The sequence below is a fragment of the Glandiceps talaboti genome, chromosome 7 (assembly GCF_964340395.1).
Source record: "Glandiceps talaboti chromosome 7, keGlaTala1.1, whole genome shotgun sequence".
Taxonomy (NCBI): Eukaryota; Metazoa; Hemichordata; class Enteropneusta; family Spengelidae; genus Glandiceps; species Glandiceps talaboti.
This window is the reverse complement of record NC_135555.1, coordinates 10382589-10410043: the sequence shown is the minus strand read 5'-3', so window position 1 is coordinate 10410043 and position 27455 is coordinate 10382589. Positions and strand designations below refer to the sequence as shown.

Here is a 27455-nt window from a genome sequence, read left to right as displayed (position 1 = left end):
ATATATAAAATCAACGTCAGGTATACAGTTCTCTACACTGGATTCCTCTTTCACTTCATTTACAAATGCTATTTTTTGGTTTGTCAAGTTTAAAATACGAGTCGACTGAACTGAATTATTCATAACACTTCAACGATTTTGGTCTATTTTTACTTTAGTAAGCTGTATCTATATATTTATATATGGTGGTCAGTTAATATACTAGCTATTTCTTAGTTGACAGAAACTTGTTGATAAAGAAAATGCAGTCTACCATATTGCCTGGGTGCATGGGAGGGGCTATTGTCCGCTGACAACTGAAAACAATCTATTTTATCACTGACGTACATAAACGTTTGTTCTAACGAAGATAGCGCTTATGTACATGTATTGCTGATATTTTGGTGCAAAACAAGCAGCATTTTTGCTACTGCACTCGTACTAATTCAAGTGGTACAATTTGAAATATCAGTATTTTCAAAGAAAATACTCCGTAACTGCCAGCACTAGATGAGTTTACAGTTGAAAGGCTGTGTGAGTAACCGTACAATAACGGTCGTAATAAACATTGTTTCGTAACCCATTGAAGACCGTCTGCATGTACAAGGTGAAGAACGTCATGGTTTGCGTAATATCAAAGTAACATCACTACGACAATGGGAAGCATGTTTTTTTAAATACATTTTGATGAAAATAATTTTTCTGTCTCCCCATAAAACTTACCCGAAAACCCCTTCGTTGAACACTTTATTGGGTATTCGCCATGGTGTACCTCCAATGTCGCCCTTCTTCTGAGTTTGATTTAAACCACACGTACTGGTACGATTATCTCTTTTCCTTTTAAATCCATAGTTCGTGTTATCAGCATAAATGCAGCCGTGCTGTCCGTTTCTGTAATAATTAGAATCTCTGTTGCTGTCCAAGGGGATATAATCCGGGTGCTGAGGAAGATCTTTCGATTCCAGGGTGGTGCTTCTGTCGTTCATTCCGACAATCCCTTCCCTCAAGTACAAATTGTTCAACCCCTGTCTAGTCGCTTCAAATATTTGCATCCACAGAGCATTAGCTGGTCCAATTTGTTCTGGCTGATACCAAGCAATTTGTGGATCCATTCAAAACGCGCTTTCCTGGACGAATTCTAGCAGTGATAAGGGCCAGAAATCGTAGACAAATCCTCCTCGAAAAGCAGAGAGATCCAGTCAGCAAAGTTCAAAATGGCCGACTCACTGAACGCACGAAACAATGCGCATGTCCATATCGTGCATTTCGGCCATTCATTAGGCCCCAAACTCTGAATATAATATACACTTTGCGTTTCGTTATCCTCTTTATTCGACGAATTCTTCTAAAGAAACGATAGTAAGTTAACAAAATCTCTTCAAACGCGTTGAAGATTTGGACTTTGGTAAATAATTCACACTAAAATCAAAGCAAGGACGATTCTTTGTGGGATTTCAAAATTACATGTATTGGTATACAGTCGTACAGTAAATTTAAAGTTCGGATCTATTCTCTGATTGGCTACCATCATGGGTCATTGTAAGGTAAAGACTAAAACACGTATTGTGATTGGTTCTTCGTCAAATGATTGACAAGTCGTTCACAAAAAATTGCTATTCATCGCACATGTCGTATTGCACCACGCATAGTACTATAAATAGACACATTAGTAACCCGTTGTTTACTTAATCAGCAATTTTCATTCAAAAAAAAAAATCGCGTCCGTTTTGTTCATCGGATAAGTTATGTTTTTGTCTAAAGTAGAAAGATGCAAATTCTTATATTTTTCATCCCATGGAAGTATAATTCTTCCCATGTTCCATGATAGAAGTAACAAACGTAAATTTGTCTAAACATTTTTGTCGAGATCTTATATATTTCTAGGATTATTTCGTAGTTCCATTTAGTTATTGTCTTCATTATATTTTTTTTATGGTTTTGTTGTTTTTCTTTTTTCCTTATTACATTTCGTTTGGGATTAAAAAAAAAACGGTAAACGTTAACACGGAAGTGAAAATCTATCAGTCCCGAAACCATGCGTGGAATCTTGATTATAAAGGTCAACCAACAGCGGAAGATACTAATTAGTTTTTTAGGAACTTATTAGTATAAATAAATTGAACATATACTCTCTCCTGGAAACACAACTTTATTCCATTAAATAGGACATGGATCGACTTTGGTGAACTTTTAAAAAAAAATTAGGTAGATTATCAAATGTTTGAATGTACTTTGATAAAACAAATCACAACAGTTGTGAGAAAATAGTGTTTTGATTGTTTATGTATTAAGATCAAGATAGTGACATGCATGCATGGGTAGTATGACCAGCTGGACTAGCCCTATCAGCTAGTATAATGACAAAATAAATACAATTATATCTCACCTCAAAAATGGCCCCAAGCTTTTTTTTCAGAAAGTATGTTACAGACACAGTCCCTCTATCTGTGGTTCAGACTTGCTATTCTAGACGAGCACAAATCTACACGGACATACAAGGTTATCAAAGAAACATCTTTGTTCACACTGTGACAGGGTACAGACAATACACTTTGCTAACCAAACTGCTAACATTCCATCTATATACAAACAGCCAATATCCAACTTTTAAACTCAGGGTTAATAATAATATTTTAGCTGGTTTGGACAGCCAAACTAATGTTCCTCATTTTACACTTTTGTTGTGACTGCTAGAACTTTTTCTCAGAGTGTAAACAATCCTGTATAACAAAGAACAAATGTTCATGCTTAATTTTTTTTCATTTTACTTCTGAATTTACTGCTGTTTTTTTTTTTTAACAGCAAAAGTTTCTTAAAATATTGATCCACAAACTTCTGCCATGCAGTAGGCTTATATACACTGTACCCAGTATGAGTCTCCCCGACTCTGAGGAATCGTTGAGTTTTGTTAGTTTGCTGGTAAGGAAATTCATTTTTTTAAAACTGAAAGAAATATTACCACACTTTGGAGAGTTTACAGACCATGTTACTCGTAAAAGAGTTCTTCAAGTGGAAAGCTTTATTGCTAAGAAAAATCAACAAATGCATCCTTTCCTGAAGTTGTTAGTCCGGAGGTTATCCGTGGCCTCGCTCAGAGACTAAGGAGAAGTGGATTCCCTAATGACATATTTACAGCTGTAAACTAAGAAAGAATAACAGTATTCTTTAGTGTTGTCTGTCAATAGAGAGGATGTATAGATAAATATTTGCGTACCCAATAAAATTCACAAAATAATTTTTTTTTTAAAAAACAACTTCTGACATACAAAATACTGCCAACAAATAATGACATTGCAACATTCAAATAATATCAATAATTTTCATTTTTTATTAAATGGGCATATAGAGCCTTTGAAAAATCAAGTATTTCACTTTAATGATTTTTGATGAAATATATTCGGCATTGACATCTGAGTCTTCACTCTTTTTGTTATTTACTAAGGTAGTCATATTTTCAGATTATGAGGGGGCGTGATTTTATGCAAAGAGGGAAAACATGAATCACCTGTGACAACTCAAGGTTAGCTAACTATATGAAGTTGTACACCAGATAATTTGATATCATGTTTTTCATAACTACATAGTCAATCCGGTTTAATTAATGATACATGTATGTCTACTCCCACACACTCATCCATTTCATGACGTTGTCCGTTTCATTTCCTTGTTTTCCTTACTTGCAGAGGTTTCACCAATAATTACTGCTCATTTCATTGAAATGTACATGGCAAAATATTTTTAGATTGAAATCGTGACTGAGACAAATATTTCAATGTCGGCTCAAAGAAACCAAAATATTAGGACATGTTTCTCTTTGATCAAAGATGTTTTTTGGGTACACTTAGATGATATTCCTCGATATTTTCCTCTGTTCAGCCAAGTAAAATACCAGTGACCTATGAAGGGGGCTTTGTCAAAACCCATAGGTCATGAGTATTTTCCGGCAACTCGTGATATTGATTTGTGAAATACGAAGTATTAAATGTGCAGTCTGCCGTATAGTATCATTTCCTTCACTAAAAGACAACATCATTATAGCCGAGAACTTGCCTTGGTGTTACTATCTCAAGAAGCTCGCCATACCAGAGGGTGTGTATGTGGAGAGCTTCTTGAGATAGTAAGACCAAGATAAGTATCTTGGCTAACATCATTATGGGTTCCAAGCTAAACTGATTAACACTGAAAAATCAAAGAAATTTGCAACCATACACCAATGGATGGAAACACACTGACATTGACAAACTCATTCAAACATACACACACACACACACACACACACACAGACAGACATGCACAATGAAACATACACACACACACACACACACACACAAAACACACACACACACATACATACATACACACACACACACACACACACATTCATTCTGCCATCTGTAATGTTGGGCTGCATGTACACTGACAAGCATACATCACCTTTGTGATACGCTCAAACACATTATGTATGTATAAAATACAGTTTAAATTTAGAAACACCACACAATTGTACTGATGGAAAAGGTGTAGGATAAATGAACAATCATTGAATTAAATATTTCAACCAATTATTGTGAATAGTAGATATGATCACCTATAACAAAATAATTGCAAGGTGATCTGACTACTATAAATTGAAATAAAACCTAAAAAAACAGGATCTTTATTTGATTTCACTTTATGTGAAGAAATAATATACTTATTTCCTTCTATACCTCATAAAAAACACAAAATATAATTTACTGCAGTGATGTCTTCAAGGTTATAAAATTCATGTCTCTGTTTACTACTAACTCAATTCTGATTCATAATTGCAATTCAAATGAACTACGTACGTACATACGTACGTACATACATCTGTATGTACGGTATCACTGCTAGAATAAAAGTTCACCTCCATGCTCTAAGTGTCAATGACCTTTTACATCATTTGCAATGACGTTTCAAGAAAGATGAAAACAAGTAATAAATCTTTGACTCTAAGGTTATAGTACAAAGAGTATAAATGTAAATTTACCGACGTAATGGGACAATAAGGTGTGTTTGCATGCTAATATCTACAAAAATAATATATACGTTCATTTCTACAAAGAAATCTACATTTTAAAATAAAATGAAATGAAAATAACATACATGTTTGGTAATTTGTATCTTCAAATGTGTATTTCAGATTTAGAGATGTCAGTATTTATAATTATAATCAATATGCATGTAATTATATAGTAGGATATCGTAATGCTGAGGAGTAGGATTTCATGTTCTGCCATTACCCTTATTTACTCTCTGATGACAACAATTGCAGAATAGTGACCACATTTGGTTAATGATACCAGTATGTTTGGTGTATATTAGCAGGTCTAATCACATGGAGCACAGGAACTGTGTTAAAAACAAACAAACAAACACACACACACACACACACACACACAAATAAATAAATAAACAAATAAATTAATTAAATTAAATGAATGAATGTACACAAACAAATAAAATATGCATGAATAAATGAAGAAAGCATTTTTAAAATGCTTGAATAGCTAATCTATCATGTACATACAGGCCTGTATACTACTGACATCATGTACTATAGTTCTATATATACACATACTCATACATATACATGTACAAACAGTGTACATTATTTCAATAGTATACATGCCCATCATATATACATGTATACATTAATCATGTGTTTAAAATAACATACTCAAACATAAACATGTACAAACATAGTACATTATTTCAATAGTATACATGCCCATATATACATGTATACATTAATCATGTGTTTAAAATAACATACTAGTACTCAAACATAAACATGTACAAACATAGTACATTATTTCAATAATTTACATGCCCATATATACATTAATCATAATAATATTTCCATTTACTCGTTCTCTTTGTTTATGGATGTTCATTTTTATTTATTTATTTGATTGGGTTTTTTTTCTTCATTTTTACCATGGTTCCTGGGCTCCCTGTGGTCTAATCCTTGACTCTAAGCTAACTCTATCCCTAACTCCTTAATTTGCATAAAAATATGAAATTTCAATCCAATGTTGTATATTCTATCCTTCTGATATCCTGATACATGCACAGAGAGTTGGAAAAGAAAATTGCACATTTTTCAAAAATTCACATTTCTCAAAATGCATAGTTCTCAAAATGCATAGTTATCAAAATACACTGTTCTAAAGTTTTAGTAATTCTTCACTGAAAACAAAGGTACGTACAGTAGTCAAATATTATTGCAAGTCCTTGATTTAAGTTTATGAGGTCTTGTGTTCAAAAAATGCTTTAACGTGCTTGGCGTTGGATTTTCCGATCACTTCAGCAAGTTCCTGGAAATAAAACAGAGAGAATCACATAACTCACTGAATTCTTTGACTTGACTTGTATTATAGATTGGTATAGAGATTTTTGACAAATTATGACATTATGTGAATGTTCTCACAAGCAACCACAACCTCACTATCAATCTTGGTTGTTTGGAAGTTCTAATCACAGACATTGATACAAATTTTTAGTATTATAGTTATTAAGTTTGAAAACAGGCAACACAATGCAACACAATGAAACACAAATGAAACACAACACAACACAACACAACACAACACAACACAATACAACACAACACAACACAACACAACACAACACAATACAACACAACACAACACAACACAACACAACACAACACAACACAACACAACACAACACAACACAGCACAGCACAGCACAGCACAGCATACATGTAGAACAACACAACACAACACAAAATGACACGACATAACACAACACAACACAACACAACACAGCACAGCACAGCACAGCACAGCAACACAGCATAGCACAACACAACATGACACGACACAATACAACACAACACAACACAACACAACACAACACAACACAACACAACACAACACAAAAAGATAGAAGAGAGGATTCCTATATCAGTCTGGAATAGCTTATATCCTTTTCTAGATTTTCTATAAAAGGATGACATAGATTCAAGACAACAAACAGTTTTTTCAAGTCATTGCCAAAGAATGGGCAAACAGTTGTCAATACAGACTAATTCCATGTCAAAACACATCAACTAGGTAAACCTTTTTCTAAAATGACCATTGGTGGTTGTTTGTTTGTTTTAGTTATTTACTCACCTCTTCAGTAGCTTGCACAATACTTCTGATGCTCCCAAATTTGTCCAAGAGTGCTCGTACTTTCACTCCTCCAAGTTTTGGCACAAGTTGCATTGTAGAAAGAACAGTTTTGTCTAATGGTGGCGCTCTTCTCTTGACTTTGAAAGGATTTGGGGTTGCACTGTTCTCTCCTTTAACCTAGTATACAAAGTGTAACAACAATCTCAGATCTTGCTGTGTTGAATTTGAACATAAAGCCAACAAAGTTACCAAGATTTTGAAGCCTAACAGCCCTGTCACATGACTACATCTACTCCTACAACCAACCAACAAACCTTCAAAATATGATATGTATATTAGCCTACATTTTTCTGTGTATTCAAATTCAATCCAGATAGTATTTTCATTGTTTTCAATTGCTTGTTGTTCAAAACGACATGACAGGAGACTAAAAAACACAAAAATGTTGCAGTTTACAATCTTACACTCCAAAATATAAAAAATTAATTGTAATTGCTTTTTAGGACTTTAAATCAACACATTTTTTGACACAAATCACTGTCAGTAAACACTAGCCATTACCCCAAACATTATATGTACCAAATTTCAGTATAATTGAGCCAACCATTTTTAAGAAAATGATGACACAGACAGACAGACAGACAGACAGACAGACAGACACACACACACACATACAGATGGATGGACATACAGACAGACAGACAGACAAACAGACAGACAGACAGACAGACAGACAGACAGACACAAACACACACATACACACACAGACATATAGACAGATAGACAGACAGACAGACACACGGACAGACAGACAGACTTCCCCCTTTTAATACCTCCCGTACCCTTATGGGAGATAAAAATGAATCGCAATTAGTAATAATATGGAGTATTAAATGTAGGACTTTCATCAATTATCAACTCAAATATGCAAAAAGCCACATGTATCAACTAGTTCTAGTATTTTCTATAGATTCATCCATTTCAACAAATAAATGGCTCCTTTCCTCCAAGAAACACCACTGTCAGGAATAACTTACCTCAAACATTCAGACAACGGAGTCACTTGATTTGTTTAATTATTTGTTCATTTACATATTTACTTACATATTCAGCTAATTTGATGCAAACATTCTTGCATGATAGTCAACATACTGAAGTTGACATTTATGGAGATCGAAGAATAAAAGAACAAACATGAGATGGAAGAAGGGAGGGGAGGGGTAAGAAGGAAGAGGTAGAAGATGGAAGGAAGAAGAGAAGAAAAGGAGAAGAAACAAGTGTTAAGACGACACTTACCATCTGTACAAGCAGACTACCAGCCTCAGCCTGTGAAGTAACAAACAATAACACCATACCTAACTCCAATACAACAAACTTCTGTAGTGCTGAGAAATATTGCTGACTGACGGGGGTCTTCTCAACTAAAACAATCCCCTTCATAGAATTAGCCTAGAAAGAGAAAGAATACACTAGGATGTCAACCTATAGCAATGTTATAGGATGCTTCACTACCAAGGGTAGCCAAGAGACATGTCTTGGTATTACTATCTAGCAGGGCTTTTTGCTTTAGCAGCACCAGGAGATAGAAAAGTCTCTGGGCTGTGGCAAGGCCCTTGGAGGGTCAACTTTCATGTAGCAAATTCTCAGTGTTCTAAGTTTGGTATACTTTATTCGATAATCACATCTATGTCGTGATTTATACAAATATTTCAAAATTACATCTTGTCTTCTTGCTAATGATTGCGAACCATGCTAACAAAAATGGGAAAAATCTAGTAAAAGTTGTATAGTTTCCATAATATTGGTAGGGAACCCTGGTAAAATGACAGAACTCAGACAGCGTTTCCCCACAGCTCTTAACAAAAGCAGTGACATCTCAACGTGTATGTTGTGATATTATGAAAGGGCATACTGGAAAAAATTGTTTTAAGTAATCTTTAGTGCAACTTGAGGTTTACTACCGATACATGTACTTTTTGTATGTCAGTGAAAACCCAATAAGCCTTTCCAAAATTTGCCATGGTGGCGCTCTACATCCTGTCTGTGTGTACACTGGGGGGTATACACGATATAGGTTACTCGCTTAATCGTAGATCACTGCTGCTTTCCTTGATGTCTGAACAATACGAAAAACATCCCTGGTTTACACTTCTATAGAATACCAAGGGACAAAACAGTACAATGAGGTGATGAGACCCCCAATTTGAGTGAGGGCGCTGTATTCTTAATTCCCAGTTTGCTGTCAGTCTGGAATGGCCTATTCTAACAAGAAACACTATTCAGAAAACAGTAACATTTCAAGATATTTCCTGCTAAGGGCAATTTACACTATAGAGCCATCAACATCACTTTTATTGACCAATAATGCCATCATTTGAAATCCAAATATTAGCATTTGTTCACTGCAGGGCTTTCTAATGAAATGTATGAAGCACCTCATTACCTTATCAAAGCATCACTTATTTGTATAAAAAAAAAATAACAGCGAAACTATTTACTGAACATAGTAAGATAATTAATAACCAACCTAATAACTGTGATCCACAGTTTCTCTTTGCAATGTTGAGTGCAACTGAGTTATCAAACCATGGTAAAGTCTGGTAGTCAGAACGCAATGGTAGTCATTTGTAATCAACAGCGCCCTCTAGTGGTAAATTTTGTGTGGGGCTATCAAACCTTGATGAAATACAAACTGCGATTTATTTTATGATTTTGGGCTAACAAAAGTTTGAAGTACAAGTTTCAATGAAACTGGAGATTGACTCACACTTATTCTAATCATTGTAAAAAATGCCAATACTTTTTGTTCTCAAGAAAATCAACACAGTTATATATATGGTAGGACAAAGTTCCTATGTACAGGATTTAGTGCTACGACAGCAGGAATAGCATGCCCATCAGGGAGTTGGAGAAGTATAAAGAACCCTTGTGTTGTTATGGGTCTGTGTCTGGGGAAATAAGTGTGCAGCACTTTGCACACAATGTGGAGATATACCACATTACATACGTGTATTATTACTTTATTACATTTTAATAGTAATTAAAATTCTATATATATATAAAGAGCTTTCTATATTAATGAGGTATTTTATGTTTATGACAGGTGATACATCATTAATAATGACAGGCAAAAGTTTTCATAATCATTTTGAAGAATGCATGCATGATAACACAATTCAATTATCTACCGTTTGAATACGTAATTAGCAACTAGATACGGTCGAAATAGGTTTATAAATGTAATGTTTGGCATTAAAACTACAATTATTACTTTTTACAGCCTGTAATTAAGTTTGTTTTTTGGAATTACCTGGACTAAACAAACTGTTGGCAATGAGAATGTTTTCTTATGTTCTCGCTCACAAGCCACAGCACATACTTCTGCTGAAGCAATGAAATAAGTAGTGGGTACGTTTTGGACAGTCATGTCGATGCCGTAAAGAAGCCTGTGGTTTTAATGATGTTGGTTTTCTTATTATTTAGCAAAGATTATCTGAGATTTATAACAAAAACTGACATGTAGATATATATTCTTCACCCAAACTAGATACTTATCGTCTTTACAAACCAGTTTACCACTGGAGAAATACTATTACTGTGATTACATTGACTTCCTAAAATGCAAATAACGAGTTTCTGACCACAATCTCTATATCGAGAAAGGTCATACCGTAATTCCAAGTTATACCTAGAAGTGAACAGCTACTTCATTCAACTGTATGACATTATTAACACAAGTTGCAATTTGGGTTATCAATATCAAATAGCCTTCCTTCAGAAAAAGAAAGCATTCTCATTAGCAAGTTTGTTAAGTCCCGATAATTTCAAACCAAACTGTATATTTAAAGAGAAATATTACCCTCATAAGCCTATTTCAACTGTATCTAGTTGGTAATTACTTTGTTAACTTGTCATAGATAAATTTCATTTTTGTTTAGTTTGTCCTGTCCTGTCCTGATATCAGATGTAAATATATTGCTCCATATTTTTACGGACGCCTGGCTTCACTTACAAAATTTCCAACTCTAATGTCTTGTACTTCCGACAGCTCAATTCAGAATCGAGCCAAATTTGTTGCATATAATTTAAAACGAAGGAACAAGATTATAAGTTACATTTAGTGCAGTCAGTCTGTGTAGTGTATCTCACTTGTAACTCTCTCTTCATATTATATTCTGTATTTCTATTTTCAAACGGTATCCATAATTGTGGCCTAAATTAGAGAATAAACTCAATTAGTAATTATTTGATTACACGATATAATTATCTCTAATATTTAAATTAAAGTCATAAATCATATCTACATAATTCCTAATGACACATCAGTTGAGTCTGTATTTATTAAAAATTGAGTACTACAATTCTACAACTAGTAAATTAATTCACATCACCCTTTTATTTGATTATTTTTTCCACAAAGGTTTTTAGCAGGACTCTGCACTATGATATCAATAATGCACCATGGTATTGCTAGTCATGCACCTGGTTTTATTTTCACTTTCCCTTCATTCACTCTCTTCAAAATGTTCCCATAAGATTACAATTTGTACAAGACCATTTATGATGTCTCTTAAATTTTCAGTGACGTTTGAAGACAAAATTGGTATGAAAGGTATATACACTACCCATCTTGATATTGACCTTTGACCTTAAATTGCTTTAAATCATCATACTTTTCCACCTATAATTTTGATCTGCTACTAACACTCGGGGGGAAAACTAACAATACAGAAAACAAAACCATGCATCTCTTTTATGGTATTACAAATAGCTCTTCTTTGTCTGTATACACCTGACGAAGTGATAGTAGTTTTGATCAAATATAAGTTGGATCATCATCGTAAACCACAGGCCTCTTACGACACCATCCAAAAACGTGCTCGCCAGCAGAATGAAGTTGGATAAATAAGTGATTCTTAAAATCGCTAAAAACCTCAAACATATCTGTTTATAAAGAATTAGATGTTTGATAGATTATAGGTAATATTGATTTATAACTTTGTCTCCACATACACTATTACAGAGTCAAGCATTGTTAAAATTGCTAAACAGAGAGATATCAGTCACAAACACTGGCCTTGGTGCACATGATATATGTGTTTTATAGTCACTAATATAGTCAAGAGGCTATCTATCCGTTAGGTTTGAATCTGAAGATCTTTTTCCCCCCAGAGAGATCTTTGGCTTCAAACCCAATAGATAGTACTAAGCCTTGCGACTATTACTAATCATATGTTTCCATATTTTTCTTATGTTCAATATAACTTGAAGGGTGCTCATTCAATTTCATATTTGTAGTAATTCACTGCATTTTCTGAAGAAAAAAAGATTATTCCGATCCACATTTTTGTTTGAGGTATTCACCTGATAACTGTAAATTTCAGACTTCATCCAAAGAATTAGCCTAGAATTCAACACTTGGGGATTTTGAATTTTGATTTCCCCACCTATGATGATGGGGGAAAATTAATAATGAATTCAAAACCACCATCCGCATGTATTCCAGGCTACCAATGAATGAATCTCAGATGTTTTTCTTACCTTTCTAAGCTTGACAAGTTTTCTTCTGTAGTTAGTCCCAGCTACCATATCATTTTCAGATACATAAATTATGGCAGTGTCGCTACTAGAATGGAAGTCTACAACTCCAAGGTCATCTTCAAAGGTCACATTGACTTTACCTGGATAGAAGAAAGTCAAAAGAATTCATGTTCTTGAACTAATCTGATAAAAGAATATGACTATGTTTACTGTCATTGTAAAGTTGTTCCTTGTGTGCCTTATGGTACAAAAATATACAATACGTATAGGCCTTCTCCTTTGATCTAAAACTTTTGCCCTTATCATCATCATCATCATCATCATCATCATCATCATCATCATCATCATCATCATCATCATCATCATCATCATCATCATCATCATTAGTGGCAATATTTGTAGCTTTGTTTTTATTTACAATACTTTTTTTATTTATTTTAATATTTTATTTTGTGTGACTCAACATTTTTCATTTTACTTTTTTTATTTTCCAGTGGAGGACCAAAAGCGATGGAGCAAAACTTCTACAGTACTGCATCTACATCTACTTCATCATCATCATCATCATCATCATCATCATCATCATCATCATCATCATCATCATCAATCATCATCATCATCATCATCATCAATCATCAATCATCATTATCATCAATCATCAATCATCATCATTATCATGATCATCATCATGATCATCATCATTATTATCATCATCATCATCAATCATCATTATTATCATCATCATCATCATCATCATCATCATCATCTTCATCAACATCATCATCATCACGGAAAACGAAACTTACCTTTCAATGCTTTTGTGAGGTCTGTTCCTCTCCATTTTTCAGCACTCACGAGGTGTCCAGGTGGTACACGACCGGGAACTCTGGCAGGAGTTGGCTGTGGCTGGGTAGAGAGACTGAAATCACATGACATTCTTGAGTGAGGTAGAGGACTCGGATTTTTAAAACACCCGCCAATCCGCGGTCACTAAGATTTCGTCCAGTGTGCGAGACTCAGAGTAAATGTACAATATTACTTTTGCCATCGAGCGATAGACCATAGTTGCCATCCGATAATCATTCCAGATCGTTTCGAAAACGACACTAAAAATGTGATTTTTCGTTTAAAAAAGAAGACACTGCTCTCTATCTCAATGTACATATGTATCTTGATTGTTCTAGTATATTTACATGTAACCTTTGACCTATCGATGAGACGCGCATCGTTTACAAACGCAAAATTCGTAAATAATTTTGTAAAATGTATCTTTAATCAACTCATAAAAATATAAATTGAATAAACGAATAATTATTTTACATACATCTTAATAGTTCTTTAAATTTGAAATATCTATATCTTGAATTACGGTAAAATAGTAGCACCAATACTGTATCTAAAAACACAAACTATTTTTCTAATGTTGTGCTAAATATTTCGCGCGCTTTTCAACACGTGATTCACCACACAGAAAGCATTTGGTCAGTTGCAGCTGCCGTGCAAGGTGCTGAAAGGCAAGAACTTTTTTCGTCCCCTCAGAGGTAAGTAACACAGATCACTTGTGAAAACATATTTTCAAGAATTTAAACTTCTGTACGACTTTCTGTATTAACACTTTTCAAGATTACTTGTCTGTCGTTGAAGTTTCTCTGATGATGTTGTGCAAAGGAATTTTGACGGGTCATCAAGATCACAGTGTTGTTGTTTTAAAAATGGCTTCTCAATGCACGATTTTCCCGGGAAACATGACGCTCAAAGTATCTTTTTGCGACCTGGTCGAAGAATAAGTGTTTTCAAAACTTTAACTTGGAATTGAGAAAGTTCCTCATGTGAAAGTGGTCATAGAATTTGAGCGTTTGGTAGCACAAGCACATGATGGAAGTTTTGAAGTTTCTTTTGTTCATTCACTTCAATCGATGGTCACACGTAACGGTAACGTGTGTGTGACACGCCACAACAATATGTGTTAATGTTGGTGTTTGTGAGAAGTGGAATGTAAATGAATCAAATTAACAACCAATCGCAAGTAGCGTACCAAAGAATTTAATTATGACAAAAGTATTTTGTATTGTTCATTGTGATTTGTACTGGGTCGAAGTCAATAAAAATATCAATGTTTATATTTTGTTTGCAAATGTATGAAGCCATAGTAAAAATGTCAGTGTTTATATTTTTACTTATGCATATTGAATGTCATTAATTTGTAATTATTAATTATAATTTTTTTAAATCATAGATTCAAATTCATGCATTTTTAGATGGCTTTCATATTCATATTGTTCTTGGGCATTATTTATATTTTAATATTTATAAAATAAATGGAGAGAAAAAAAGTAGAAATATTATTACATTGTATTAAATTACATCATTTATTTTTATAGTGTACTCGAATCTATTGGTCATGTCATCACCAACAAGCACACCTCGTAGAAGTAAGCGGGGTCGAGGAGAGGATTCTAGCCGCGAAGGGACTCCCAGGAAACGGGAAAAGAGTACTGAAGCTGGCACTCCTGGTAGGAAAGGCAAAGAGAATACTACCATGACAAATGGTACACCTAAGGGAAAAGAGAAGGACGTGCCAATCCAGAATGGTACTCCAGGAAAAAGAAGTGGAAAGAATACTACTGCTGGAAAAGATGGAACACGTATGTGTAGTAGTGGTTCTTTGATGATTTTTTTGGAGTATTTTCAACATCTTGTCAGCATCTTGTGCTAATGTGCAGATATTTTACACAAAGGTTATCACTTGTACTCTCAAGCTAATGTGCAGTTTACAACTCAAAGGGGAAATCATATAAACTTACATGGGGTGTGTGGTCATATTGAGTTTATTCAATTTACTCTTTATTATGTTTCTATTTAGGATCAGTTGACAACACATTTTTGTATCATAGACATTGTACATTTAACAAATTATGAAATAAAGTTAAGCTTAGTCAGTTAATTTCCATATTCATAATAAAATTGACAGTGAAATCTAATACAGTAATAGATGTAAACTGTGATATAAGGAAAAAATCTACATTTTGATTTTATCTTGTAGCATCTCGCAGGAGTAAGAGAAGTGAAAGATCTTCATCACCATCATCCCAGCCAGGAAGACGAGTGGATTCATCTCCAGGATTAGCACCTTTGCCATCATCTCCACCAACTGGACAAAATGTACATGATACCTCACTCTTTTCCAGTCCAGCTGCATCGAGAGCTGGTAAGAAGTTGTTTTTTTGCATCAGTCACTTTTTTTGTTCATTAGTCAAAAATATTGAAACGGAGGGTTTTTGTGGGTTTTTTTTTTTACATCAAGATGGGTTAGCTTTATTGCCACATGCCTGGTTAATAGTTTAAGTTCATAACAATATTTTAACTCTTCACAAGTTTGGTGTGCATTTCAGTAGATGTTGAAGTACTTGATAGCACTTCTCTATTTCAATTCTCATTGACAACCTTATTCTGTTTCAAAACTTAAAGGAATTATTTATTTATTATCACAATACTTTGTCTCTTCAACATGCAGGCAGCTACAATGAACAGATTAACAATAACTGTAAATACTTTATTTATTCGAAAAAAGGGAAATTGTGAAACTCTCAGAAATACATAAAGAAGAATAATAAAGATTAAAATTACACAGATATCCAAGACTTAAGGGTAGACAAAAACCAAAAATTTATTTCTGTCAATATATTTGTGTGTTTCTTGCAATTACTAATAAATAAATGTATTGAACCCATATGATGATGAACATATAACTATGATAATATTTTTACAGGTACCAGTGAAATTGATATGAGTTCTCCATTGAATTATGGTACTCCAAGTTCTCGTATTGGTGGTACACCAGGAAGACATAGGTATCCTTTGTAAATATAGATGACAACAAATTCTATTTAGAATGTGTACTTTTAACAGTTGTGAATGTTGTGTGTACATCTTTTCTAACTTGATGGAGGTCTATGCATTCTGGACAAACAAAGACTTGTTTATGAAAGCATGAAAGCATCTAATGCTTACCTTCGGTAGGAGGAGTCTCAATTAAACAAACGCTGCCTGAAGATCTTGACATCAATGGAGGTCTCCTGTTGTAACTGAACCAGTCTTCACTCACTTGGTAGATTAAATGCAAAAATCACATTCTAATAGTGGAAAGTCTCTCTGATCAAAGTGTTTCGGATTCAAATAATATTGAAATAATCTTTCCAAACTTCCTGTTTATACTTAGATTCCTAACATGCAGGTATAGAATAAACCAAATTTTCAGCTCCAATCATTTCAAAATCTTTCTTTCCCAAATTTTCCGTGTATACATTTCTTAACCTTGACTTATCAGTGGTGGAACGCCACTTAGACACAGGAGTGATATTGGAAGTACACGTAAGATGCATCAAGTTAATCTAGGCTCGGAACCATCTGTAAGTATCTTGACTTCTATGCTCCTTTCTGTATAATATAGGATATTTGAATTACTTGAGTTATCTAAATTCCATGGCAAAGCCAATCTGAAAAATGTAATGCAGTACTTATAACTATACAGTATTAATTTTACTCACCTGATGATGTTCTGTTAACAAGGTGACTGCTAGTCAGAACTTTTGGTAACCCTCTGTATTGAGTTTTGTTGAAATCATCCACTTTCTATGTGTTTTTGTACAGTGGCCACTTGCGTCTTTGTTTTTACAACTATCTCCTCTGGTACAGTTTGTTAATCTTTACTTATTCTTCATGATACTAGGGTGGTGGAGAGCCAACAGAACCAGCTGGTGCTGTAGCCAGTGACCAGCCTGCAGGTCCACAGCTTGTAATCTGGGGTACTGATGTCGTAGTCAGTGAAACTAAAGAGAAGTTCCGAAGATTTGTCCAAAAGTTTATTGACCCCAATGCAGAGGAGGCTGATGGTTTTGATCCAAAACAACCAGTTTATTTACAAAGACTTGAAGAGGTAACCATGACAACAATCATTCATTTGTGTATGGCTCAGAAATGGAAAAATTGGGACAGTTTTATCAATATTGATAGTCCAAGTTTTCAACTGTTCAAAAGTATTTGAATGAAATTCTGAATGTTGTAAATTGCTGTTAGCCACTGTCATCATGACCTGTAAGATAGTGTTGTTTAGATGTATTAGGCTTTAGCTGGCAGTGTGGTATGAATTTTGTATTTTACAGACTACTGTCCACTATCATGAAATTTATTTGAAAGTTTTCATTCCTACAGTCATTAATGTGTAATTTTGTTATTTTTTCACTCAGATAAGCCAATTAGAAATACCTTTTCTGAACATCAACTGTGATCATCTGCAACGTTATGATGCCGATATGTACAGACAGTTGATCTGTTACCCTCAGGAAGTAATTCCGACCTTTGATATGGCAATTAATGAGATGTTCTTTGATCTCTTCCCCGATGTCCATCTTGAACATCAAATTCAAGTCCGTACGTTTAATGTTGAAAAGACCAAAAATATGAGATCCTTGAATCCTGAAGGTGAGTTTGTTTTGTTTGTTTTTCAACACCATAGCAACAATGTTTTATGCACAACTGTACTCAAGCTGTGGGGAAGTGTATGTGTGTGTTTGTGCATTGACACCATGGCAACAATGTTTTATGCACAACTGAACTCAAGCTATGAGGAAGTGTATTTATGTGTTTGTGCATTGACACCATGGCAACAAAGGTTTTAGTACAGCTGAACTGAAAGCTACTGGAGAGTCTCTGTATGTAAATTACTTACAATCAAAACCACAAGGCTGACTGCCAGTGTACTTGGTTGGGTTGTAACCCTTTGTGTCTAGCTGAGGCATCGTTCAAGACTTGATCAAATTAGTGATGTTGAGATTAATTTAATAGACTAAGTGTGGTTTAGGGGTTACAATACTTATAACTCCAAAAGTACTGGTGTTAGAAATATTTATTTTCATAAATGGTGTCATTCTTTAACTTTTTACATAAAAAATGGCATACATAAATGTTAATTCTGAATATATTGATGTGTTCCATTCCAGACATTGATCAGTTGATAACAATTTGTGGTATGGTTATCAGAACCTCACAATTAATGCCCGAAATGCGAGAAGCCTTCTTTCGCTGCTATGTGTGCTCGTACTCAACAACCGTGGAAATTGACCGTGGACGTATAGCTGAACCGACCGTATGTCGTAATTGTTCAACTCAACATAGTATGGCATTGATACATAACAGATCACAGTTTACAGACAAACAGATGGTCAAACTACAAGAATCACCAGGTAAGACAAGACCCTACCTCCCCTTTATAAAAGGCCTCACGATGGAAAGCAACCGGTCCATCATAGCCATGCATTGTCCATGAAGGTTATTGAGTTCACCCTGTAGAATGATATTTTATGATAATGATATGTACAAAATTTTATGTACTTAAGAAAAAATAGGTTAAAAATGGTATTAAATTCGAAATTTAAAAAAATATAAGAAAATAGAGATGTGATGATCCCAATGCAAAATACTGAATCAGATTCTAAATAGTTTTCTAAGATTTGTAATCAAAATTACACCATGTTTTTAAGTATGGATATAATTTACTGATTACCTTTTTAATATTTTGGTTAGCCAATACTTTGAATAAGTTGTAAAAATGATAAATGTTTTGATATTTGATATCTGCATGGGAAACAGTAACATGGATACACCATGCCTATGTAAATTTGTCCACTTTTCGTAGATTAAAGAAATTTGTAGGTAAAAAAATGTAAGACAAAGTTCTCCATATTGTGAGTAATTATGATTAATTAATCTAATTTGTTTATTAGAGGATATGCCACCTGGTCAAACACCACATACAGTGTTATTATATGCTCACAATGATCTTGTGGACAGTGTTACACCTGGTGATCGAATCACAATAACAGGGATCTACCGTGCCACCCCACTACGAGTTAATCCACGCCAGCGTAATGTCAAGGCTGTGTACAAGACCTACATCGACGTGATCCATTTCCGTAAAACTTTCACCGACAGACTTCATGAACAAGGGGATGATGAGTAAGTGAATTGACAACTTTCTTTTGAGTTATGTACCGGATGTAGAATCTAGTATTAAAAGGTTTTCATCTAGTTGGAAAATACAAGACCATTTGTATCATCTTGGAATATCTCATTCTGAGTAATTTTATTTTTGCTATCATAACACTAATTTTAGGAACAATTCGTTGTAGTCTTCTCACGTCTTTTTCAGAGGGGGGGGTCACTTAAAGGTGAATTGTGGAAGTAAAATTCAAGTGAAATAAAACATTTCTCCATATTTGTATCATGGTGTGGATGGCTTGTAAATTGAATTACAAAAGTTGTAACAATTGGAATTTCAATGAATTGTAATGCTCATGAATTTGAACATTCATTAATATTTTTGTTGTTTTGTTTGCTGCAGTGAGGATGGTCCAAGAATGACAGAGGAACGCAAAGACTTCCTGATTAACTTATCAACTAAGTCTGACATCTATGAAAGACTAGCAAAAGCTTTAGGTATGGTGAAAAACTCCCCATTGAGAATTACATATTTTGTCTCGTGCCCAAGTTATGAAGAATGTCCCATGCTGATGTGTGATTCTTCATATTCAAATCAACACTGTATTATGTCAACACACTCGTATCGAGGAATCACAAGAGACTGCACTGCACATATACATCTTCAGTGTGCTGCAAAATTTCAGAGACATAACGCGTACGTTTACTGATCTTTGGCGTTTATTGCCAGTTGTTCGAAGGGTGACAGAAATGTTACCTGCTTTGTATACCAGTTGACCAGATCATGTGTTTTTGAGGGAGTGGTCCAACATTGAAAAAAAAAATTTGTTGTGTATACATTTTCTGTTGATATGCTTATGTGATCCATCAGGTCAAATGTTGCCCTTTCACATTAAAAAATTTCTCTTTCCCCATTTTAGCTCCCAGTATCTATGAAAATGAAGACATCAAGAAAGGTATTCTTTGTCAGTTATTTGGTGGAACTAAAAAAGACTTCAGTCATGCTGGTAGAGGAAAATTCAGGTATAGTAAATTTGATAGTCATATTTGACACATTGTGTTTGTATGTATGCTCCAATAATTGCAGTCTTTGACACAGACAGCAGGACACCACAATATCTAAGAAGTATAAACAATGCCTTGCCATTGTTTTCTTTTGAAAATTGAAGTCAAATTATTTTGAAAATCAGGAAATTAGTCTGTGTACATACAAGGTAATATTCAAAAAAAAAATTTGAAATTTTTGTTCTTGCCACCAGCAAAAGACAAGTTGCATATGTTCAAACAGAAAATACAGGATTTCTACCCCAGTCCTGTATTATGACAATTCATGTCTATTCTCTTGAGCTGGAAAAGGCTGAGCAATATCACACTCTTCAGACTGACTATAGAGTGACTAATATAAAACAATATTTTCTTCATCCATTTTGTTCTACCATACAGATCAGATATCAACATCTTACTGTGTGGAGACCCTGGTACAAGTAAATCACAACTTCTCCAGTATGTTCACAATATAGTACCACGTGGTCAGTATACCTCTGGTAAAGGCTCCAGTGCTGTTGGTCTTACTGCTTACGTCACTAAAGACCCAGAAACCAAACAACTTGTACTGCAAACGTAAGTCAGTGATATGCTTTTGTTTTTGTTCGGAGTTTCCACTCATGTTGTAAAATGTCTTATTCTATCTATTCTGGTTTTGACAGTCTATAGTCAAAATGAAGGTACTTTGAGTATATCACATGTTATCTGCAAGAAAGAAGTAAAAGATAAGTTTGCATAGTCAAATTAAACCACTTCTCTTAAATAGCCCAAAAGTTACTCTCGTGTATGGGGGGGGGGGGGGGGTCTTTCAAAAATTTCGGATTTATTAACATTACAGAGTACACTAGTGATAGTAAATAAAAGTTGTGTTTTTCCTTTTTCTCAAATTGACATTTTTGTCCATATGTCTTTAGTACTAATCCCTTCATTTGTGATTTCAGAGATGTAGATAAGGTCCGGTACCCAGCAAAAACATCTAGCTACTCTGCATTCTTTTGCCATCTACTTTTTCAGGAACTCAGTGAAACCAGTATGGGCAAATTCATAGGTCTTATTCCTAGATATTGCCACCTATGTTCATATTTTTACTGACTACTTTTAAATTTAGGTACATCCCTGGTGATTGTACATTAGTATTTATATATTTCTTTCATTTATAGTGTATATTTTTTTCACTTCTTTATACAGTGGTGCATTAGTTCTAAGTGATAATGGTATATGTTGCATTGATGAGTTTGATAAAATGAATGATAGTACAAGATCTGTTCTCCATGAAGTCATGGTAAGTACATTATCCTTGTAAAAGTGTCACTAAAAACCGAAAGGACAACTTCCCTAACTAAACTTTCATATCTTCTATTGACAATTTAGTGTGTGTGTGTGTGTGTGTGTGTGTGTGTGTGTGTGTGCTGAAATATTGGGCTGAAATATCAGGCCTATGTAGGTATCACAAATTATTTATATGTTTTAATAGTCCGAGAGTCAATCCTGATATCAAATGCGTGATTTGTTTTTTTGTCATATATATGGTAATCAAATTTAAAATATTTACAAATTGTCATTTGTCGCTCTAATATTAATTGGTCAAACCCAAATGGTCGCTTATCAACTTCTTACCTTTTATAAGGTCATCGACCTTGACACATCTTTTGACTATTGCCTGTGAACTCTGACCTCTGATAACACTTTTGACTTTTGACCATGACCTTCTGGAACACTTTCAACAATCAAACAGTTTTAAACCATTTACAATACTTTCTCATCAATTTTCAACTCATGTTTTCTTTGTTGATTTTCAGGAGCAGCAAACATTATCCATTGCCAAGGCTGGCATTATCTGTTCTTTGAATGCCCGTACATCAATTTTAGCGGCAGCCAATCCAGTGGATTCTCAGTGGAATGCCAGGAAAACAATTGTAGATAATATTCAATTGCCACATACACTACTATCAAGGTGTGTAAACAAGTGATATTTTATGCTAAAATTTTATTTTCTGAAATAAATCACCGCAACAACATCTCATTTTTTCCTATTTGATATACTGTACAAATATATCCAGTCAGTCAATCTGATGACAAATACACTGCATATCACATTGAGTTCTTCCTTAGGGGCCACAAGCTCAACTAGTCTGTAAGATATGACATTTATGCCAAGCTGTTGCCCTAAGTTATAGGGCTGAACAACACAGCATATTTTACAGCTTAAAGTTTGACTAATTCATGTGAAATAATTCTTGTGGTCCTGGCTATGAAATATGATCTGTTCTTGACTCATGTAAATTTTAGTACTTTGTGCTTCTGTATTGTTTTAAATTGTAAACATACAAAATATTATAAACTGTTTATGATATTTTGTATGTTTATAATTTCATACAATAATATACACTTATTGCCTGGCTATGAGGGCACTAGTAGATATCTATTACCTCAAGGGCTGTTATGCAGCAACTATTAACCAAAGCTGAAAGCCAAGAGAAGTAGTTGCTACATTACAGCATGGAGGGGTAATATAACATCTACTAGTGCCCGAATAAGGCCAGGCAATAAGTGTTTTATAATGCATCACACACTCAATGCACGTATTCCTCAAGAATGAAAGAAAATCACCATTAGGACTAGTCTCATGCTACTATAATAGTGCCCTAGGGAAAATAACCAATCACTGACAGGTGTATGAAAAAGATGTACTATGAATATTCATAATAATATTATTTCATGTCTTTTGCAGGTTTGATTTAATCTTCTTGATGCTAGATCCACAGGATGAGTTATATGACCGTCGCCTTGCCAACCATCTTGTGTCACTCTACCATAGAAGTCAAGAAGAAAGTGAAGAAGAACATGTGGTAGGTCACATTTACATGTTAATTTTTCAGGTCAGAGGTCGTGATGGGGTTATAGGTGAAACTGTATCAAAAAGCTAACCGTAAAGTAGAACTATGAACCCTATGGTTTTCAATACACTTCATGGACTATGTAAATTGACTTGAAACTAATCCTCATTACCCGAAATAGAATTTTATTGCCGATGACACTTCATGAAAGGTTTGATTTGTTGATTGTATTGCTTGGTCAATACCATGACTTCTACCCCACACACTACACATGTATGTAGGTAATTCAACTTACTAATTCTATTTTGTCACTTACTTATTCTATTTTGACCCTTTAGTGATGGGTAAAATGTTGTTGCAACAAAAATAATTCTTAAATTTCACACAGAAGGTATGAATGAATGAATGATTGCCATAGTCCAGTAATAGTGATGTTGCTTATCATGCAAGGAGATATGAGGTGGTTTGGTTCAGGAAAGGTAGTCAAAGATAGCATAACGAACAAAAAGTGCTCAAGATGTTGATTTCAAAGGCATTCTTGCAAAACTACCACACAACATACTTTGAGTAAGAGAAAAAAATCAGAAATCCATGTAATATGTTCTTTGTTTTCAGCCTTCGTTGTCGTTAGTCTCTTTGAAATATTGTTTCTTTTGAATATTAACAAATAGTTGTTTGTTGTGTGAAAATACATGAACAGAGCTACAATTACGTCAACCAGTATTGACACACATCGTTTTTCCTTTACTCTACAGGACATGAGTGTAATGAAAGACTACATAGCTTATGCCCGTACATATATCCATCCTAAACTCAGTGAAGACGCCAGTCAAGCTTTCATTTCGGCTTACGTTGAGATGCGTAAAATCGGAAGTGCCAGGGGTATGGTTTCAGCATATCCAAGACAACTGGAATCATTGATCCGATTGGCTGAAGCTCATGCGAGAATGAGGTTCTCCAATGTGGTGGAAAGCATTGATGTGGAAGAAGCTAGAAGGTAGGGTGCACACTAGTTGAAAATGTTGTTTTTCAGCACTAGTCTAGACAAATCAGTATATTTTTGTTGAAGGAAATGATGATGCTATTTTTATTCCAACAGCGTATTCTGTTACTAAACATTTGAACAACAGAATTTGAATCACTTGTAATATTTTTTAGTCACAACAGACTTTCTTCCTGCATTTGTAGGTGTAAGGAGAAAGTGTGGGTTGTAGCTGACAAGGTTATTAAATTTTGTCCCGCGAAAATGATAATCTGTAGTCAAAAATGACTTGAAGCACCAAGTATTTTTGCTTCAGATTTCTTTTTTTTCATGGAAACTGTAGATTTGAAGTGAAGAAAACAGATTCTGTGTACAACAAAAGTTTTGTATCGTGTTATAAATTTGATGTTGGTTCAATTTAATTGTGAGATAAGGATACTACTAAGTCATCCACTCAAAACCTATCTTGCACGTTTTCTCCCACTTTTCACAGATTACATACTGAAGCCATGAAACAGTCAGCTGTTGATCCACGTGATGGTACTATCAACATTGATATTTTGGCAACAGGTCTTAGTAACAGTGCCCGTAAACAACGCCAAGAAATAGCGCAGGCAATATGGAAATATATTGAATCTAAGGGAAAGCCGAGAAGATTAACTGCTTCGAAGCTTTTAGCTGAAGTCAGGGAACAATCTGATATGGTGAGTATGTTGTTGAACTTCACCTGTAGAGGGTGCTCTTCTAGTTGTCCAAGGAGATCTGTGAAATGTTTGAACATGATAGATGCTCATAGAAATAAATATGCAAACATTTGGCGATCTCTAAAAAAAAGAAAGTGACCCATGTCAAATAGATGCATTGAAATAAAAATAAATACTTTTGGAGAATGTGTAAAAGTTGATCATGTCAAATAAACACATTGAAATAAAACTGACTACATTTATTGAATGGTCAAAAAAAATGACCCGTGTAAAAAAAAGGTTGTGAAATTGCTATCCATTTGTACAAATCTAATCTGAATTGTTTTTACTTAACACAAAAACACAAACAATATTATGGTCTAAAATGGTAATGTAAAGGAAAACTTATTTTCACTCACTACTGTAAAACTCTCTCTGTTTCATGTCATTCTGTACCTACTGCATCATTTGACTTTTTTGTTAACATCAACATACCCTAAGCGGTTTTAATTTTCAACTGAAAAGGGTAGCCATATTTGTCTGATAAAGTAGACCTGGGTGGGTACACTATTTGGGATACTATGTCTTCAAAGAAGACTTGTTATAAACAGAATGCTTATTATCTGTTTTTGTTTATTTCCACAGCTTATACCAAGGGATGTCTATGATGAAGCCATCAAAATGTTGGAAGACGAGGAGAAGATAGTACGATATGGAGACACTGTCAGATTGACCTAAAAAAAAATATGTAAAAATTATGTATGCCTACATACATTGTACCCCAGATATGAGCATCATTTGACAGTCCTGTATAGTGTTCGAGTTGGTGATCTTTCTCTTAAGTACAAAGCACGTTTTGTTCCAGTACTTTCACAACTTTTACTTCTTGCTTCATTACTGTAAAATTATATCATGTTACCAATGCAACTGTTTGTACAATAATATGAAGAAATGTACATTGAGACCAAATTTCAGATCTTGTTTTGAATATTTTGACATTACACTCTTGTATCATGTAGCCCAGAGATGTTGATCGTTCCTATCTCAATAGGGTATCCTAACCAAGGCAAAGCATTTTTTTCTTGGTAGCACTGAAGCCTGTTCTGATGAGGCCCCCTTATGTCACCGAAATATGTACAGATAAGGCCCCTTATGTCACTTTTACATCCCAACTGAAGGATGAAAATCATTAGGGTAGTGACAGCCAATGAACTATTTCATGCATTTTTTTATTGTCTTTTTAATACACATTGCTTTGTCACATTAATTCCTTTGGCACATATTTTGTTTACCTAATTTGGTATAAATCTATACCAACTATATGTATTACATTGTCTCAAATGTATTCATGTGCCTCACAATTCCATTGAGATGATTTCTTAGTCATTCTAAAAGATGGACATTTGAAAATTTATACAGATTTCTAACTTGCGTTGTAGAAATTTATTACTTCGAGCAAGAAGTTGAAATATTTAGTTATTTGTAGAGTTGTTGTTTCCTGAATGATAAATCAATCATGCGTAACTAATCTTGTAAATTATATGAATAAAATTTTGATTGAACGTCGTTTTTGATCATTTTGATAGCAGAACTGAGTCTTCTCTGGTCCACCAGTGAGGGCGCTCTGCTTTGACCAGCCTGACCATACACTGCCATGTGGAATTTTTTCAACTAAAAATATCAGTTGTTTGCTGTGTGTTTGTTTAGCCTACCATATATGTGTTATTTTGTTGGCACTTTTTTTCACCAGCTAACTTTTCCTGGCTTTACCTGGACGTGTGATTTCTTGATAACGTGTGGTTTTGTGCAGATGTCTTTTAATCTAAAACTGGCACCTGGTATATGTAATTCTTTGTGATGAGAAATCATTGTACATTTTTGGTAAAGTCTCCAATAAAATACTGATGAGTAGAAAGCAAATTTGATATGTTTTGAGTGTATAGTACGTTTTTCTTTTGGTGTGATAATGACAGTTTTATACAAGTTTGCACAACGAAATGGGGGGGGGGGGTTCTACCTTACTAGGTCAATGGAAGAGGGTAACGTTTTTTTTTAGAAATCAGGCAATAGTCTGATTTTACAAACAAGATCTCTCTGACTCCCATCATAGTCTACAAGGTACGTGTGCCAGACATACCAGGTAAAATGGGTTGGCTGATATACGAGCACCCCATCATGGTTTACCTTGCAGACTACTTGCCCCACCACCCATACCACCCCTAAGTACTGA

General features: G+C 34.5%; 3 protein-coding genes across 3 annotated transcripts in view; 1 reads left to right on the top strand and 2 right to left on the bottom strand.

Annotated features, from left to right (window-relative positions):
• Positions 1-1197, bottom strand: part of LOC144437165 (uncharacterized) — a 30728-nt gene extending 29531 nt beyond the window's left edge. Inside the window, exon 1 of the mRNA XM_078126043.1 lies at positions 703-1197. Within this exon, the coding sequence (XP_077982169.1) occupies positions 703-1091 (389 nt within the window). The 5' untranslated portion in view covers positions 1092-1197. The remainder of the gene's footprint in view (positions 1-702) is intronic.
• Positions 1198-6198: 5001 nt separating this feature from the next.
• LOC144438314 (Fanconi anemia core complex-associated protein 24-like) lies at positions 6199-13701 on the bottom strand. Its single transcript, XM_078127377.1, has 5 exons — positions 13490-13701; positions 12684-12823; positions 8439-8591; positions 7143-7319; positions 6199-6320 (listed from the first exon to the last, which is right to left on the bottom strand). Exons 1-5 carry the CDS (start codon positions 13617-13619, stop codon positions 6249-6251), a joined length of 672 nt encoding a protein of 223 aa, XP_077983503.1. The 5' UTR covers positions 13620-13701; the 3' UTR covers positions 6199-6248.
• Positions 13702-14160: 459 nt separating this feature from the next.
• LOC144437153 (DNA replication licensing factor mcm4-A-like) lies at positions 14161-27078 on the top strand. The gene is made up of 18 exons (XM_078126018.1): positions 14161-14224; positions 15065-15328; positions 15727-15891; positions 16453-16534; positions 17011-17092; positions 17413-17619; positions 17930-18164; positions 18683-18925; positions 19466-19697; positions 20083-20177; positions 20600-20702; positions 21123-21299; positions 21912-22005; positions 22523-22677; positions 23455-23572; positions 24316-24557; positions 25036-25246; positions 25871-27078. Exons 2-18 carry the CDS (start codon positions 15085-15087, stop codon positions 25961-25963), a joined length of 2778 nt encoding a protein of 925 aa, XP_077982144.1. The 5' UTR covers positions 14161-14224; positions 15065-15084; the 3' UTR covers positions 25964-27078.
• Positions 27079-27455: the final 377 nt, after the last annotated feature.